This window comes from Vulpes vulpes, chromosome 12 (assembly GCF_048418805.1).
Source record: "Vulpes vulpes isolate BD-2025 chromosome 12, VulVul3, whole genome shotgun sequence".
NCBI classification, from domain to species: Eukaryota; Metazoa; Chordata; class Mammalia; order Carnivora; family Canidae; genus Vulpes; species Vulpes vulpes.
The window spans coordinates 105,905,779-105,924,266 of NC_132791.1; the positions used below are offsets into that span (position 1 = coordinate 105,905,779).

At 53.1% G+C, this 18,488-nt stretch overlaps 2 protein-coding genes across 5 annotated transcripts in view; both read right to left on the bottom strand.

Annotated features, from left to right (window-relative positions):
* ST14 (ST14 transmembrane serine protease matriptase) overlaps positions 1-2,127 on the bottom strand; it is a 37,075-nt gene extending 34,948 nt beyond the window's left edge. The window contains 1 exon segment of the mRNA XM_072729324.1: positions 1,933-2,127. Coding sequence (XP_072585425.1) covers positions 1,933-2,013 — 81 coding nt within the window. The 5' untranslated portion in view covers positions 2,014-2,127.
* A 14,689-nt stretch (positions 2,128-16,816) lies between these two features.
* APLP2 (amyloid beta precursor like protein 2) overlaps positions 16,817-18,488 on the bottom strand; it is an 81,163-nt gene continuing 79,491 nt past the window's right edge. For all 4 annotated transcript variants that reach the window (XM_072729327.1, XM_072729325.1, XM_072729328.1 and 1 more), the window contains one exon: positions 16,817-18,287. In XM_072729327.1, coding sequence (XP_072585428.1) covers positions 18,186-18,287 — 102 coding nt within the window. In that variant the 3' untranslated portion in view covers positions 16,817-18,185. The remainder of the gene's footprint in view (positions 18,288-18,488) is intronic.

Sequence of the window (18,488 nt, forward strand, 5' to 3'; positions counted from 1 at the left end):
GAACCCAGAACTCAAAAGCACTGGTTTCCCTTTGGGGCTCAGCACGACCTGGCCGGGCTCTGCTAATGGGGTGAAATCAGGGGCAGCAGCTGTACCTCCTGGTCGGGGGACGGGTCAAGGCCGAGTCTGCAGACCCTGACTGCAAACACTGCAAGGTGATCCAGGGAGCAAGCTTCCTGCTAAGGCATGGGATGGGAAGGAGTACGTGAAGCCTTCCTGGAGGCATGGAAGTGAGCCTTGGGCACAGTCGGCTACTTTCTTCAGAACCCACTGCATCACGTCGAATTTTTGCACCTCTTAGCAGGACTCTCGGGACTGTCACTTCCTTAAGGGAAGCAGTGCTATCTTGTCTTGGAGAACCTTCCCTCCAACAGTGCTGGGCCCGGGACTAGCCTCGAAGCTGGTTCAGTAGAACTTGGCAGGAGAGAGGACAAAGAGTGATCCATGCGAAGGAAAATCGCAGAATCAGGGAAGAGGGAAGAACCCGATGGAAGAGAGAATGTGTGAGCCTTGCAGAAGATGAGAAAACCGGCAGGGACCAAGGGGAAAAGTAAGCAAGGGCTTGCAGGTGACAAGAGAGAGCTGGCTGTGGTGGCTCAGAGCGAGGCAAGGAGCCCCAGGCCCCGCCCCTGGGCGCCAAGACTGGCAAATCCCAGAAAGGGAAGTGGAGGAGGAAAAAAAAAAAAAAAAAAACCCCAGCCCCTAAATAACAAATACCAAACAGCAGGCCCCCCACTGCGGAGGCAGGAGGCTAGAGGCCCAGCAGGCAGGTATCAAGGATCCGTAAACACGGCACTTACAGAAGGGAAAATAAAAGGCGGGCACGGGGTGGATGGGCCTCCAGCAGGGAGGCTGGGCGGGAAGGGCCCGGGCCTCCAGGCTGGCCGCCCTGACTGCGCTGCTTCTTTCCACGCAGGAAGTCAAGTGTGGAGAAAACAAGGGGGCCAGGGGAGCTGCTCCGGGGTCTGGCTAGCGCCGCAGCCCCCAGATCTGGTCTTCTGCAAACCCCCGGAGTCACCCCGCCAACAGGGGAAAAGGACCCGACTTCAGGGACCTACAAGGTCTGGCGGGGCAGCGGGTGGTCCCGGACCCCGACGCCCGCAGGGAGGAAGCTGCCTTGGAGCTTTCCAAGCTGCGCCCACGGTGCCCGCCCTGACCTGGGGAGCCCTGGGGCCCGGGGTCGCAGAGACGGTGCGGAGGCCTGGCCGGGCCGCCTGCAGGGAGCCGCCGCCGCCCCCGCCCCCGCGTCCAGCCCCCGCATCCTGGGGCTCCCGCGTCCTGGGGCTCCCGCGTCCTGGGGCTCCCGCGTCCTGGGGCCCCCGCGTCCTGGGGCTCCCGCGGGGCCTCGCTGCTGTGTCGGTCGCACCAGGGACCTTCCGCGGGCGCAGCCCCCACCCGCGGCCTCGGCCCCCGGCAGCACCTGCGGACCGGGCCCGGCCCCCCGGAAGCCCCCTCGCGGGCCGCAGGGGCGCGGCGCCTCCGCCCGGCCCCGACGTGCGCCCCGAGCCCAGCGCCCGACCGCGGACGCCGGCCTGGCCCGGCCCGGGGCGGAGCGCGCCGCTCGGCGGGGACCGGGGCGCAGGCACCCGTCCGACAGGAAAGTCCACCTGCCGGGCCGCCCCGGCCGGGGGCAGCGGAGCGGGGCCCCTCGCCGCGCTCAACCCGCGCCGCGGCCCCGGGACGCTCGGTGCGGCCCCGCCCCCTGCGCCCCCCTGCGTCCCCCTGCGCCCCTCCCGCCCCCTGCGCCCCCCGCCCCTCTGCGTCCCCTGCGCCCCCCTGCGCCCCCCGCCCCCTGCGCCCCCTGCGCCCCCCTGAGCCCCGCGCCCCCCTGCGTCCCCCGCCCCCTGCGCCCCCCTGCGTCCCCCTGCGCCCCTCCCGCCCCCCGCGCCCCCCTGCGCCCCGCGCCCTCCGCCCCCCGCCCCCCGCGCCCACCTCGGGCCGCGCGCTGTACTTGAGGCCGGCGCGGAGGTCCTGGCGGCCGCGCTCGCCCTTGAGGGCGCGGCTGCTCTTCATGGTCCCGGTGGCGGGTCGCGAGTCTCAGCGGCGCGGGCCCCGCGGGCGGCCGCCTGCCATCGCCGTGGGCGCTCGGGGCGCGCGGGGGGCGCAGGGCGCGCGGGAGGCGCGCGGGGGGCGCGGGGGCGCAGGTGCGCGGGGGGCGCTCGGGGGCGCGGGGAACGCGCAGGAGGCGCTCGGGGGCGCGGGGGCGCTCGGAGGCGCAGAGGGCGCGGGGGGCGCTCGGGGGCGCGGGGGGCGCGGGGGGCGCTCGGGGGCGCGGGAGCAGGGCAGGGTGCGCGCAGGCCGAGCCGAGTTCCGGTCGCAGCCCGGCGTGCGGCCGCCGGCGGTCCTCTCGCGCTCGCTCTTCCTGTCCCGGGCAGGTAGTTTCAGGGTGTGGCCTCCCCGGGCCCGCCCCGCCCCTCGCGGGCCCGCCCTCCTTCCCTCCCTCGCTCCCTCCCGCCGCGCGCCGGCCCCGCGCCCCCCACCTCGACCCCACCCCCACCCCTCACCCCCACCCCCACCCCCACCCCCAGCCCGGGGACCCGAAGCTGACGGACGCGGAGACCCGGCGACCTGCCTGGCGGTGGCCCCTCGCCAACCGCGCCGCCCGCCCGGTCCCGGGGAGGGACCTAGCAGCCCGCCCTCTCCCTCTCCCGGAGGTGACCCCTTGCGCTGGGAGAGCACCGGCCGCCGCCTCCTGGATGCCACCCGGGCTTTCGCTCCCTCCCTCAGGCATCTGCAATCTCTCCCCACCTTGCTACGTGACCGGGTCTCAATTACAACCCTTCCAAACCCAAACAAGAACCACCACCGGCCCTAGACCCGGCCTCCGCCTCCGCCTCCGCCTCCGCCGCTGCCCGCCTTCCTCGCGGCCGCCTCTGCCCTCCGCCGGGAGGCCCTGCCTGGGCCGTCCAGCCGCCCCGGGGTGGGTGACCAGGACTCCAGTTGCTCCACCAGGTGCGGTCTTACCTGTTCCCAGCATCCTCACCTGTTTGCCGCGCCCCATACTCTTGATCCAAGCTCAAATGCTCCCCTTCCCTGGATTCCGTGGTCGTCCTCTCTGGCCCCTGAATGTCCAGGTTCCCAAAGTTGTCTCTTGGGCCTCCTCCCTTTTTTCCCTACGCTTTCTTGCCCAGTCGTCTAAGGGCTTCAAGTAGGTAAATCTGCTTTCCTAATATTGACATCATGAAGGAGCGCGGCGTCTCCACTGAGAGCTGCTTGGGAACTTCTCCGTTTGTGAGCTACTGGTGTGACACGCTCAACAGATATTACTGAGCACATATTATATGCTCAGCACTGTCCTAGGTGCTGGGAAACAGGAGTAAACAAAAGTAAAAAGTCCTGCTCTGCAAACTTCCTTCCCAGACGTGGCCCCCTTCCACCCTGTCGCCGGGCTATGGTGGCAGAGGCCTAGCCTCAGAATCCAGGAATTCTCTGGGACTCCCCACCCTCTTACACTTTGCATCTAATTAGTTCCAAATCTGACCAAGTCTTTCTTTCCAGGAGCAGATATGTTTAGCCCTTTTTTTCCTCCCCCTTTAGGAGACCCCTTGATTGCAAGCCCTCATCACCCGGTTCCTGGATGTGTGTGAGCAGTGACAGGATCTCCTGTGTGCGCCCCCCCAAGCCCCCCTGTACCCGGCAACCAAGTTGCTCTTCCTAAGCCACGGCTTCTGCAAACCCTTCTGGATCCCATCCGACCTCCTTAGCATGGCTTTCACGGTGTGATCCGTCTTCCTTTGCAACCCTGCCTCCCAGCAGGCCTCTCTGGGCCCTGTCTCTGCAAGCAGACTTTCTGATACACACCTTTCCTCATGCTCCTTGTGCATGGAAAAGCACTTCTCCTTCACACTCGTCTCCGAGCATTGGGACAAAAGTCACTCACGGGAGTCATGAGTGTGTTGTCATTGTTCACCTAGTGTTTTTAGCTTTCTGCCCTCTGGGCACAGGCTGGGCTTGCACTCCCTCCCCTTTGAAGTTAGGTGTGGTCCTATGGCTAGCTGTGGACAAGGAAATGTTCAATGAGGAGGTAAACACCACTTCCAGGTGGGAGCATAAGGAAGTGACATACAGGGGCGCCTCGGAGGCCCTGTGGGCTTGCCTTGGGCTCAGGTCATGATTCCCGAGTCCCCGCAGCAAGCCCCGCATTGCATCGGGCCCCCTGCTCAGCGAGGAGTCTGCTTCTTCCTCTGCTTCTGCCCCTCTCCCCACTCATGCTCTCTCTCAAATAAATAAATAAAATCTTAAAAAAAAAAAAAGGAAGTAATACACTATCCCATGCCCTCTTCCCCAATGAAGTACATGTTGAGACAAAACCTCCCGTCACCCTGTGATCCAAAGTGGCTGCAGTGAGCGGAGACTCTTGCTAATGGCCATGGGCTGTAGAGCATGAATGAGAAGCAAACTTTGGGGATGTTAAGCCTTTGAGAGCAGAGGGTTGGGTCTGTATGGCGGCCAACCTAGCCCATCCTGCTCTATCACCTCCTCCATGAGATATGAGATCTTTCCTTCTCTCTAAAGCAGAACTAGGTCTGCTTGTGCTTTTTTTTTTTTTTTTGCTTGTGCTTTTATCATGGAATGTATCACCTTTTCTTTGCATCGCTGTCAGGGTCTCACTCACCTCTGAGTGTCAGAGCACACCAGCACAGTAACTCGTGTCAATTTAATAAATGGAAAAATAAGCCTGCCACTGTGCAGAGAAAAGCATTCCAAAGCTAACCAGGAGATATAAAAAAATAATTTTCTGCACATTGGGACAAAGTCACCTCCAGTCCTTTGTAGGCACTACGGTTGCCAAGGACGCAACAGCCTCGAGTTAGTGCCGGTGATTGAAAGTCAGCCAGACCCGAGGTACTGTGAGTGAGATGGCACATGTGGCACTAAAACCTGTTGTGCTGCTGCAAAAGGAGTGTCTCGTGTCATCTCCCAGGCTCCTAGAGCATCGTCTCTTATCTCATGGAGCTAACACATGCCTTGCCCACGGAAGGCCCTCGGTGCTATTGAACACAGTGCATACGCAGTGCATTTTCCAGGTTTAGAGGAAGTGATGCAGCCCAGGACCCTTCTCTACGGTCACTGAGTTGTGTCCATGTACATTAAACGGACTCGGTTTACTCCTCATAAAACTCTATCATGTGAGATAAACGCTAACGCTTTTATTCCTAGACTGTACGCGAAGAAAGCCAACAGCAGGCAGCCCGAAGGATGTAGCCAGGTTCTCACGCTCCTAAGGGGCAAATCCAGACTCAAACCCAGATTTCGGTCTGAGGCCCGGGTCATTTGCTGCGACGACCAACTCTCAGAGCCACCGTCATCCCCCTGCCGGCCCCGAACCCTCCCGCCAAAGCTGCCACCATGGCCTGGGCCTGCCCCACGCTGCCCCCGGGACTCTGCTGGGCAAATCAGGCCTGTGGCCCTGGGACCCCCGCCCAGGCCTCTCCAATGAGCCCAGTGTCCTTGGGCCAGAGTCACTCAGAGCTTGTACCAGCACGACCTGGCCATAGGCCAAGACGCTGGTTTCCACGGGGGATAATGTGGGAGAGGGAGAGGGGCCACCAGGTAGACTCAGCCCCGGTTCAGCCCCCGGGGGTGCGAACAGGCCGCACCCCCCCGCTGAAGCGGACTGTGCAGGCCGGCCACCAGGCCCCCTAAGGACAAGCGTGGACGTGGGGAGGTCGGAAGGTGGAGCAGGCGCGCGTGTCTGCACCTGCCGGATGGCGGGTACCTACGGGTCCTGGCGCCACCTTTGCTTCGGGGCCGCTGCGGCTGAGGCTTGCCTGGGGGAGAAGGTGCGAGAGCTGGTCCATGGCCCGACGTGGTCTTGCCTTCGCCCCGCGTGACCGCTTCACCCACCCCATCTCCTTCTCCCGCGGGCACCCCCATTCAGCGGACGTAGCGCCCTGTGGACCCTCCTCCAGGCACCCCGATCTCTTCTTCCCCAGTCCTCCCGGACACTGGCACGCCCCTCAGCCACAGCTTGTCATGGCCCGAGCTCTTCGGGTGTCCTTGCAGGAAGGGGTGAGCGAGGCCGGCCCACGAAGCTGGGCGCTGTCGGTAGATCAGGCCCTTGCTCGGGCTTCTGCTCTTGGGTTTCTGCATATACTATTTAAGAATACAAGTGTGGCCAGCCTGGGTGGCACAGCGGTTTAGTGCCGCCTTCAGCCCAGGGCGTGACCCTGGAGACCTGGGATCGAGTCCCACGTCAGGCTCCCTACATGGAGCCTGCTTCTCCCTCTGCCTGTGTCTCTGCCCCTATCTCTCTCTCTCTCTCCGTCAGTCATGAATAAATAAATAAATAATCTTTAAAAAAAAAACTACAAGTGGTTTTGTGGGGTTTTTTTTTTTAAGATTATTTATTTATTTATTGAGACACAGAGAGAGGCAGAGACACAGGCAGAGGGAGAAGCAGGCTCCATGCAGGGAGCCTAACATGGGACTCGATCCCGGGTCTCCAGGATCAGGCCCTGGGCTGCAGGCGGCATTAAACCGCTGCGCCACTGGGGCTGCCCCCCAAAAAAAATCTTTAAAAAAAAAAGAATACAAGTGGTTTTCTGGGTTTTTTTTTTTAAGATTTTATTTATTTATTTGACAGAGAGAGAGAGTGAGTGAGCACGAGCAGGGGCGGCAGGCAGAGGGAGGGGGAGAAGCAGGCTCCCTGCTGAGCAAGGAGCCCAATGTGAGGCTCAACCCCAGGACCCCGGGGTCGTGACCTGAGCCATGGCAGATGCTTAACCCACTGAGCCACCCAGGTACCCCCAAGAATAAGAATATGTACTTCAGGGGCACCTGGGTGGCTCAGCAGTTGGGCGTCCCGGAGACCCGGGATCGAGTCCCACATCTGGCTCCCTAGATGGAGCATGCTTCTCCCTCTGCCTGTGTCTCTGCCTCTCTCTGTGTGTGTCTCATGAATAAATAAAAATCTTTTTTTAAGGCAGCCCTGGTGGCACAGTGGTTTAGTGCCGCCTGTAGCCCAGGTCGTGATCTGGAGACCCTGGATCGAGTCCCACGTCAGGCTCTCTGCATGGAGCCTGCTTCTCCCTCTGCCTGTGTCTCTGCCTCTCTCTCTCTCTCTCTGCATCTCTATGAATAAATAAATAAAATGTTTAAAAAAAAATCTTTTTTTTAAAAAAAGAATATGTACTTCATATGTCACAATTTTGTAAGAATTAGACCAAATGGGTCTAATGTAACAACACAGGGTTCCGCTTGCTCCGCATGCCCTCAGGAGGTGGACCTGAAACGACTGCAGAGAAGGGTCCGGGCCGGCATGATTTCCTCTCAGTCTGGGATGGCATTAAGTGCCCTGCACGTGTATTGCATTCGAATGATAGCACTCAGGGCCTTCTGTGTGCAGGGCATTTATTAGCTCCGGAGATAAAACGTGATGCTCTAGGAACCCAGGCAACAAAAGGAGACGCTCCTTTCCTAGCAGCACAGTGGGTTATTTTATTATTTTATTTATATTTTATTTTATTTTTTATTTTATTTTTAGGTAAGCTCTAGGCCCAGTCTGGAACTTGAACTCACGACTCTGAGAAAAAGAGTCATGTGCCCTATGGGCTGAGCCACCCAGGCTCCCCTTTTTCAAATACAGTTGCTCTTTTTCATTTTGGAGGGAAGATTACTTCGTACGTGGTGGTGTGTTCACATCTGGCTGTCTCTTGTATTCCCAGCGTCATGTTTAGATTCTAAATTCTGGAAATGTGAACGGTAACATTTCAGTTTATCATGCCTTGTTTATTTGCTGACTGAAATACCTCTGCTAGGGGAAAATTTCCATCTACATAGTTAGCCAGTGGTAACATTTGTGTTGGAAAGAAAGGATACAGGCCTGAGTCTTTCCCTTTACTTAGCCGTTCTCAAAATCGTTAATTCCCTAGCATCTTCCAAAAGGACCAGTTGGTGTCTGTTTGCTTGTTTTTGTGTTTCTATGAATTCTTGGATTTTTATTTTTTTAGCATGTACTTTTTTTTTTTTTTTTTTTTAAGATTTTACTTATTTGATAGAGAATGAGCAAGAGAGAGAGAAAGAATGACCAGATAGTGGGGGAGGTGGAGGAGAAGCAAACTCCTTGCTGAGCAGGGAGCGTGATGTAGAACTTGATCCCAGGACCTCAGGATCATGACCTGAGCTGAAGGCAGACGCTTAATCAACTGAGTCACCCAGGCATCCAATTCTTGGATTTTTGAATATATATACTATGTTTTGGCTCATTGTCATTTTTATGCTTAGTGATGTTCAAATTGAGGAGTCTCTTCTTTTTTTTTTTCCTTTTTAAAGTCAGCTCCACACCCAGCATGCGGCCCAATGTGGGGCCCGAACTCGTGACCCTGAGATCAAGACCTGAACTAAGACCAAGCATCGAACACTTAACCAGCTGAGCCATCCAGCCGCCCCAAATGGGAGCTCCTCCAGTTGGCTGTGACTTTGGCCCCCATTGTACTCATCATTGATCATTTATTTGCTTCCTGGTAAGATGTTCCAGGTTCTTCTCACATATTCATTCCTGGCCCAGACATGCAATTGCCACTCCTTCAAGACATCCTAGTGCCTTTTTTAGTGAGAAATGATATTTCGAGACAATCACCTGGGCGCAAGGAATATTTATCAGTACTGAGTTGGTCACTGCTTCTGGGGCTTTTGGTGGTGGACAAAGCTAGGAATTTTTTAAAGAGATAAAATTCAAATCCATATTGATATTTCCAATTCAAATTAAGGACCACAGGGTATCGACAGAACTTATTCTATCAGTCTTTTCTTCCTCCACACTTGTTCCCATGTCACTTTCCCCCCCATCTTCTTTGTTAAATGAAGGTCACAGTACAATTTTCTCCTTAGACTTCAGTGACTTTAATGGAGTTTTTGTCAGCTTGCCAGTTGATAAACAACAGAATAATTTGAGAAGGAAAAAAAAGAGGAAATTATTAATCTTATGAAGTTCCTAGAGCCTCTGGGAGGGCTAGAGAGGCAAGAGGGGAGGAGACGCAATAGGGAACCAGACCAGCCCAGGCCCAGGGCCACCCAGGCCGCCCCTGCCACCCGGTCCAGGGCGACACCACTACAGTTCATCCCAGCGAGACTCACCCTGCGCGCAGGTAATGCTACTCCTGCTGCACCCAAGCCGCCTGCCTCTACTGTTACTCTAACCAGAGAGTGACCTGTGTCCTTTCTTTGTTCGCTCTTGAATAAGTCCCTGTGAGTGCATCTCACTGGCGATCCTAAGTTCGCTCTGTGCCCTACCTACCAGCCAGTGGAGAAGTCGAGCTCTGCGTCCCGGCCTGGGGAGCCCAGGACTGTTTACATGGAAACCCTCCACATATAGGAGGGCTGCTCAAAAGACCCCCTGGTGTCTATAAACTGTGCAGTTGCAGGTACTCTGAGCTGCTAGCCTGGAATGTGCCCTCCGAGACTTTCTGAAAGGCATTTTATTTACCTCTGGCTACTACTGATTTGATGCTCTGTCTAGATAGCATCCTTGAGCACTTCCCTCTGTGCTTCCCCGGCCCTATGCCCATCACCCACACATCCAAGGTCACCCCTTCTTCCATCTGATATGTGTAGCTGTGCCCCAGCCATCTACTCCCTGACCCACGGTGCTGCATGGGGCCAATATGGGCTTTTTGAAAATATCAAAGTGCCCTGACTCATTTGCTTATGCTCTGAGTTCCGTGTTCATGGGCCTAACTATAAAGGAACTTAAGTTTTTTTGTTGTTGTTGTTTGCTTTTTTTTTTATTTAATTTTTATTTATTTATGATAGTCACAGAGAGAGAGAGAGAGAGGGGCAGAGACATAAGCAGAGGGAGAAGCAGGCTCCATGCACCGGGAGCCCGACATGGGATTCGATCCCGGGTCTCCAGGATTGCGCCCTGGGCCAAAGGCAGGCGCTAAACCGTGGCGCCACCCAGAGATCCCCCCCGCCAAAAAATTTAAGATATATTTTTTGCAAGAGAGAGAGCACACAAGAAGCAGAGGGAGAGGGAAAAGCAGACTCCCCACTGCACAGGGAGCTGACATGGGACTCGATCTCAGGACCCTGAGATCATGACCTGAGTAGAAGGCAGATGCTTAACCAACTGAACCACCCAGGCACCCTGAATAAAATCTAAAAAATAAAAATAAAAATAAAAATAAATAAATTAAATATCCAGGGGCACTTAGGTGGCTCAGTTGGTTGCACAATGTAACTCTTGACCTCAGCTCAGATCTTGATCTCAGAGATGGTCATGGGTTCAGGTCCCGTGTTGGGCTCCACACTGGGCGTGGAGCCTACTTTACAGAAACAAACAAACAAACAGACAAACACACAAATATCTAGTACATAAGACAAGCCACTGCATTTTTTTTAGTGCTTAAAGTCATGCAATACTCAAATAAGTAATTTACAAAATTTTATTGAGGAATGATAAATGTAGCTTGAGGTTTTTGTTTTTGTTTTTTTTAAAGATTTTGTTTATTTATTCATGAGAGACACACAGAGAGGTAGAGACACAGGCAGAGGGAGAAGCAGGCTCCCTGCGGGGACCTTGATCCTGGGACTCCAGGACCACGCCCTGGGCCGAAGGCAGACGCTCAACCACTGAGCCACCCAGGCGTCCCGCTTGAGGTTCTTAATTACAAACCAAAGACACTGTAGAATCACTTTTCCTGCCGTGGTAAGAATGGCTGAAACAATACAAAAACCAAAACCAAAAAAAACAAAAACAAAAGCACAAACAAACCAAAAAACCACAGGCAGCACCATCATCCATTCTTATGTCAGTAAACGCTGTTGGAAGAGTCACAGGCTTGAAGGAACAAGCAAAAAAACAATGTTAGTGTGTGGAAGGTGTGATGGAGGCACAGATGTTTCTGTCACAGCCCAGCATGTGGTCTGGTATTTGCCAATTACTTTACTTGTGACGTACACAAGTACTGTCTCTTCAGGGAGCCCTAGGTCCCAGAGATGATGTTTTCAACCATTTCAAACAATATGTCAGGCTCCTGGCACGTTTCTCTTGATCTCAGGGTCATGAGTTCAAGCCCCACATTGGGTATAGAAATTACTTAAAAAATAACTTTAAAAAGATAGCTCTGGGGGCGCCTCGGTAGCTCTGTCGCTTAGGCGTCCAACTCTTGATTTTGGCTCAGGTCTTGATGTCTGGGTCGTGAGACTGAGCCCTGCATTGGGCTCTGAGGTGAGCATGGAGCCTGCTTAAGATTCACTCTCTCCCTCTCCCTTTCCCCCTCCACCCTGCTTTCTAATAATGATGATAATAAAAGGTCTTACACTTTTAAAAAAAGATTTTATTTATTTATTCTGAGAGACACACGGAGAGAGGCAGAGACACAGGCAGAGGGAGAAGCAGGCTCCCTGCGGGGAGCCCAATGTGGGACTCGATCCTGGGACCCCGGGATCACGCCCTGAGCCAAAGGCAGATGCTCAACCGCTGAGCCACTAATAACCGCTGAGCAAATAATACTTGCTCTACACTGAGTACCCATCCATGTGGCAGTCACTCACTCCTAACCCAGTGGGGTCAGTGTTGTCACCACCCCCCATTTTTTAAGATGGGGCAACCAAGGCACAGAGCAGTGATAACTTTCTCAAGGTCCGTTAGCTAGCAAGTGGCCAAATTAGGAAAAAAGGCCAGGCAGTTTGGTTTCAAAATTCCTACACGTAGCATTATAGCTCCCTCTTAGATTGTGTCTGTATTTTATGGAAAAGGATGGATTATAAAAAAAAATCTCAGAAAATGTGATGGTATTGGATTGGCTGCTTTGGGTAGAATAAAGAAATATCTCCAGATAAAGTTCTGGTGCTAGCCCACATGGAAACCTGAAATGCACAATATGTTACAAAATGTCTTCAGTGTAGTTATTTTGATAAAAATCAGGAACATGTAAAATATGGTGGAATTATCTTTGAAATATTTTAAAATAAGATTGAAAGTGACCAAGAAAACATTTGGTCCCACGCGGAGATTCATCTCGTGACAAAGTCTTTAAAAAACTGAACCTAAAGATGTTGCACTGTTGGTTGGTAAGGTTTCTAAGCTAAAAAACGCCTGTTCCAATGGTCTTTTGTCTTTTTTTTTTTTCTCTTAAGTAAGCTCTTGGCCCAACATGGGGCTCGAACTCACGCCCCCGAGACCAAGCTCCACCGACGGTGCTGGCTGGGCACCACCCAGCCCACCCTGGACTTGCTTTTTTCTTTCTTTCTTTCTTTTTTTTTTTTTTTTTGGAAATATCTTATTTATTCATGAGAGAGAGAGGGAGAGAGCGAGAGAGAGAGAGAAGCAGAGACACAGGCAGAGGGAGAAGCAGGCTCCATGCAGGGAGCCCGACGTGGGACTCGATCCTGGGTCTCCAGGATCACGCCTTGGGCCAAAGGCGGCGCTGAACCGCCGAGCCACCCGGGCTGCCCATGACTTGCTTTTTCTTTCTTTCTTTTTTTTTTTTTTTAAAGATTTTATTTATTTATTCATGAGAGACAGAGACAGAGGCAGAGACACAGGCAGAGGGAGAAGCAGGCTCCATGCAGGGAGCCTGATGTGGGACTCGATCCGGGGACCATGGGATCATGCCCTGAGCCGAAGGCAGATGCTCAACCGCCGAGCCACCCCAGTGTCCCTGACTTGCTTTTTCTAAAGAAGCTCGTGGTATAAATTTGAAAGCAAACGTCCAGAGAGGTTTCAGTCAGTTGGAGGTTTCCATTGGTCCGTCGTCTGGTTGTGGGCAGGGTCTCCCTGGCGAGGCCCATCTGGGCACCCGAACCCGAGGCAGAAGTGGCAGGTAGGAGGCGCTGTAACAGCCCGCGGCCCGCTTGTCCTTCCAGCCTGTTAGGACCGGGGTCTCCGGCCCTTCCTGAACAGCTTTACTGAGGTCGGCTGACGCGGCTGACGGCCGCCTGCACCTCTTCCAGTGCCCACGCCTGCACCCCGCGCCGCCTGCCACCCGCACGGCCACCGCTACACTCAAGAACCCTTGCAGCTTGGATACCGTGAAATGCAACAAATAGGCCTCGAGCCAGACTTTTAATTGCTCTAAGTGTTAAAACACGACTTAAAAATAAATATGGAGAAGGTTCCCCTCCTTCCAAGGGGGGGGGCATGTGGTGGGGGTACAGGGGAGAGCCTGCCTCCGCTGGGTGACGGGGCCCCAACAGTGAGGGGTCACGGGGACAGGGTTACCCCATGTGCTGAGCGGGGCCCTCGGCCTCCTCCCCCCTACCCAGCACCCCGGGGCCTCGCCAAACCCTGACAGAGGGGCGGCTGGGCCCGCAGAACTGTCCATGTCACCGAAAACAAGGCCAGTCTGCGAAGCGACGCGGTCAAGAGGGGCTTAAAAAGACACAACTTGATAGAACGCGGTATCCCGAGGGAGGGAGGACACTGATAAAAACTAAGTAAAGAAAAAACAAAAACGAGGGAAACCAGAGTCAACCCTGGGCCACGGCTGTGAGAGCACCAGCGACCACTTTGCCTGCACTGAGGCCGCTCGTATTTTACTGGCCCCGGAAGGCTTTGTTAAATAACATTTGGAAAAAATAATTTCATCTTTTTTCTTATGCTTTCCAAGTTTCTATTTATGATTTTATATAGATCGAATTTTAAAATAACTGTACATATAGGGCACATATTTAAAACGTTTTCTTGATGGATGTTGCTGTTCTCACCAGAAAGAGCCGCTGGCTGCAGTATCTTAAGTCCAAACGGACCTGGGTTAACTTGGCCAAAGGATTCCTTGGGCAAAGATTCTCCGAGTCGTGCCCCATCCGTTTCAAGGATGAAACAAGTATTCATGAATTCGTTACGTCTCTTGTCCTGTCCCCTGGACGCCTGGGCCTCTCGGCAGCAGCTTCGCACTAACAGTCTGCAATTGTTAGGGACGCTAGACCTGAGAATCCCGACAGAAGCACCCCATTTCCCAGCAGCTAGCACGGCAAGGTCGTCTTCTCTTAGAAGAACCACTTTACCATTTGTCCCAGAAAAAAGAACCTGTTGCACATACCAGATTTTGGTTCTGCACTGAAGAGCATCGTGACCTTGTGGTCATGTTTCAACGGTGAAATGAGAGATGCCAACAGGGCCCTTCTAGTTCCTTCTATCCATTTCCCATTTTTTCCATTGCCCACCACTTCTAACGAGTGAGGTAAGACAGTAGATCCCTTTAGAGTGAAGCCCTGGGCTTCCCCCAAATCTGAGGGTCTCATGGCTTCCCAATCTGTGTCTCCTAGTGTAAGAGTATCGGTGTGACAGCGAGTGAAACCAGAGATTGCCAGGACACCTGGCCCAGCTCAGACCTCAGTCGCTGGGTTCCGATTTGTAACAGGGCAGACGGGGAAGTAGGAGGAACTCGCACCGAACTCAGCTGGGAGCTGCTTGGCACCTGCGGTTGTCGGCAAGGTGGGCAGGGCCGCATTCCTCAGAAGGCAAAGCTGAGTCACCAAGGCAGAAACCGGGAGGTAAGTTTCTCTCAGTCCCCAAAGAGGACACGGTGCCACCAGGGAGCAGAGTGGAGCTGGCCTAGGGTGAGGCCTGCTGGGCAGTCCGCGCCGGACACACACCTCATCGCTGTGGGCGTTTCCTTTCAAAATGAAAAAACTACTCTTTATAGCTGCCGTATCTGCAGATCCCTATCAGGCCGGGACGAGGGAGGTACGCGAGCCTCGTTGCCAGCATGTTCGAGTCTAACCCCAGCTGCCCCGGTACTGACCCTGTTTCGGTAACGGATGTGAAAATGCAATTTCCCCAGCCCCAAACTCCCCCCGGGGCCCACCATCGACAGGAGTGCTGGGAATGGATACAAGTCCTAATGGCTGACCAGCTGGATGGGTCCCGGTGGACTGGCCCCAGCCTGCGGGGTGTCCCCGGGGCCGACGCACAGCGAACACGGGGACTACTGGGCGCTGAGCTTGGATCTCCGCTCCATCCCTTACCAGTGGAAAGACCTCAGCTTTCTCTAAGATAAGAATACCCACGCTATAAAGGTTAAGACAATTAAAGGAGGCACTGCATGTAGCTAGCAGCTAGCAGATGGCAGGCACTAAAATAAATGAAGCTGGTCTGTTAGATTTGGAATCAGATAAGGAATGCTCCATCTACACGTTCCAGCTGATACTGCAGAAGGTCAAGTGACAACACTTTTGAGATCACTCCGGCAGAAACTGGCTTTGAAAATTAAAAGTTTCATTTTTTTTTTCAGGACTTTCCTGGCAGCAACTGAGAGGCCACAGAGGAGGAAGAGGCAGATAGGGGAAGTGCTGATGGTTACAAAGAACTGGCCTGTTCTACTGGTTCGTCCCATGGTGCTTCCTGGCCCTAGGTTCCTCAGATGCACATTCATTATATTCTAGAACCCTAAGCCAAGTACAGGCGTCATAGAGGTACACACGGATGTTGGCAGACCTGCACGCAAGGTTAGCTTGACTGCACCAGGTATGTAAGCTGGCGCTCCACTCCACTGGGGTGAGGACTCTAGGATTGGCCCGAGTTTACTCTTACACACGTAGCCAGACACTAACAACACTAAATCACTAGTGAAAACCACCCCAGGCACAAAGTGCTAGAAGCAGAGGTCAGGTAAACAAACCTCCTCAATGAGAAAACAGCACCTCCTGGTGGCAGGTCATTAAAGAAACACGTCAAGGCTGGAAATACTTCCCTGGAAATCCCGCCAAAGCTGTGCTCACGGCTTCCAGGATCAAAAATAAGTCTCATATAAATGAATATTGGTAGCCTGGAACATCTGGGTGGCTCAGTGGCTGAGCGTCTGCCATGGGCTCAGGACGTGATCCTGGGGTCTTGGGATTGAGTCCTGCATCGGGCCCCCTGCAGGGAGCCTGCTTCTCTCTCTGCCTCTCCTGAATAAATAAACTTTAAACATCTTTTAAACAAGTATCAGTAGCCCAAATTCAAGTTTGCGGAGTTTTACAAAACTCTCGACTAACTGTCCCTCTTATTTTTTCAACCATGATCAAATAAATGATTGCTACATCATTTACAGGAAATCAACAGCCAAAAGGACATGTAACTTAAAGAACTTTTAAAAATCTCATGTATAAACTCAGATTTGCCATCATGAAAGGGGATGTTAAAAGGAATAATCCAAAAAAAAAAAAAAAAGGAATAGTCAAGGGGACCCCTGGGTGGCTCAGTCGGTTAAGCATCTGCGTTCAGCTCAGGTCATGATCCCGGGGTCCTGGGATCGAGCCCCTGCATTGGGTTTCCTGCTTGGTGGGGAGTCTGTTTCTCCTACTCCCTCTGTTAAATAAGTGAATAAAATCTTAAAAAAAAAAAAAAAAAAAAAAAAGTAAAATAAGCTGATCTTCTGAAATTTCAAACTTACAAAATTCACAAAAATGGCTGCAAGATAAAGGCAAAGCAGTCACTCAGATTATAAAACCAAAACATATCAAAGAAATTTAAACAAATTTTAAGGACAAAGAAGCAATCTGGGAAGTCTGAGGTTTAACCAAATTAGCATTTTAGAAAACATAAAATATGGTGGAGGAAGTCATTAAAGGACACAATTTCCCTTAGACAAATAATAGATACTGGAATTTTAAGTCATCCTGACAGCTCGGGCTCGAACTCACAACCCCAGACCAAGAGTCACACGCTCCAGCGGCTGAGCCGGCCGGGTGTCCTTCCCTTAGTTCTTCCCATGAAAAAATGGAATTCAAGTCCAAGAGCCCGACTTGCTTGAGTGGTCGGATTCCTGCCCCTGAAGGGTGCAGCCGGCGGCCCTGGAGGGAAGGGCGGGCCCCGGAGGGCGGAAGGCAGGACAGTGAAATCTATCCCTGCAGATTAACACCAGGCCAATGACACAAGGAGTCTTGGTGGAAGTTAAAGTATTTATTGATGTGTTTAAACTGTACATTCTCCACAGATCAGATTAAGGAGTTTGTAGGTGAAGTTTATCTGTGCATAGTGGGAAGACACATGGATAAGGTAAAGGGGAGGAAGAAAAAAAAAAAAAGTTACAGGGAAATAGGAAAAAATACACCACAGGTTACCAGAACCTTCAGACTAAAATAAAATAAAATTAAAATAAAAGAAAAGAAAAAGAATGAAAGGAAAAAAGAACAGAAGAAAAAGAAAAAAACAAACAAACCGTGAGCATCCTCAACTATACAAGCATCACAAAGACTCGGGGGAAGGAAACAATCTCCAAAGCTTTCCACGGTGTCTACAGAGAATTTCGTGTACAACGTGGAGGGTCCTCCTCGCGCACACAAGCCAGCCCCCCGCTGGCCTCCTGCCGTCCTCCCTGAACAGCTGGGGGGCTGGTGCCGGGAGGGGGCCACAGAGGGGTCAGGGTCCGACGGGGAGGGCCGAGGGCCAGTGCCTTCGGGGGGCAAAGTGTCCAAAGAGGGGAAGACAGCACGTCCGGACATCACTTGGAGGGCGGTGAGCAGGAACAGGCTACGGCAGGTCAACGGCAGACAGCGGGAGAGCGTCACACACAGACTAGAGGCTAACTTCTGTGGAAGAGCTGGATTTAGAAGGAAAGCAGTGCAGGTGCCCTGAGCGGTCTACCTCGGGCTCGCCAAAGGACGCCGGACTCACGGCTGTAACCTCCGTGCTGACACCAGGGTACCCAGTGCTGGGAACGTGACAGAGAACTTTGCGAGGGTCTCATGATGAGCTTGAACGGCCGTCGATTACGGTTCTCTATCACACTTGGTTTCTGGGCAACTTCCCCAGAGCTAGCTCATTTAACAAGGGAATAATGCCTTAGCTGCTGCTGCTGCCTTTTTTTTTTTTTCCCTAAGAAAAACCAGGACAGTGAATGAGCCTTAAAGAGTGATTTATACAATGCGGCTGGAGTGGCCTGCGTATACAGTCTATCACCGAAAACCAACATTTCCATTTAGAGAGCATATGTGAGACAATACAATAGAAGTGGGATTTCTGATTAATTTAAAAAAAGAAACTACATCAGTCAAATATCTGCAATAGATCATTTTTTTTTCATTTAAGGTTTATATATCATATATTGTTATATTAACATTTTTCACCCATTTAAAAGAATGGAAATTGTGATTCTACAGTAGTACTTTATAGTCTTAATGATCCAGGAGGTCGAACGGAAGGTGAAATCCTCTGGAAGCAACTGCTGGTCAGTAGTTGATCCCAAACGCCGGACCTCTCCTGGCCCACCTGCACCACCCTGCGCCAACTGGTGGTGCTGCGTGCTTTCTCCTGCTTAAATCTGCATCTGCTCCAGGTATTTGTACGTGGGGTTTTCATAACCATGGTTCTGCATCTTGTTCAGGTGACGCTCTTCTGGGGTGAGCATTGGGTCAACCTGGAGGGACAAGGATGGAAGATCACTGCACTGGACCGAAAGAGAATCGCACAGCAGGCCACCTGGGTGGCTCAGTCAGTCGGGCATCTGTGCTCCCCTTGGATCATGGTCCCCGGGTCCTGGGATCAGCCTCGAGGCGGGCTCCCTGCTCAGCAGGGAGTCCGCTTCTCCCTCTGCCCCTCCCCCTCCCATGCTCACTCT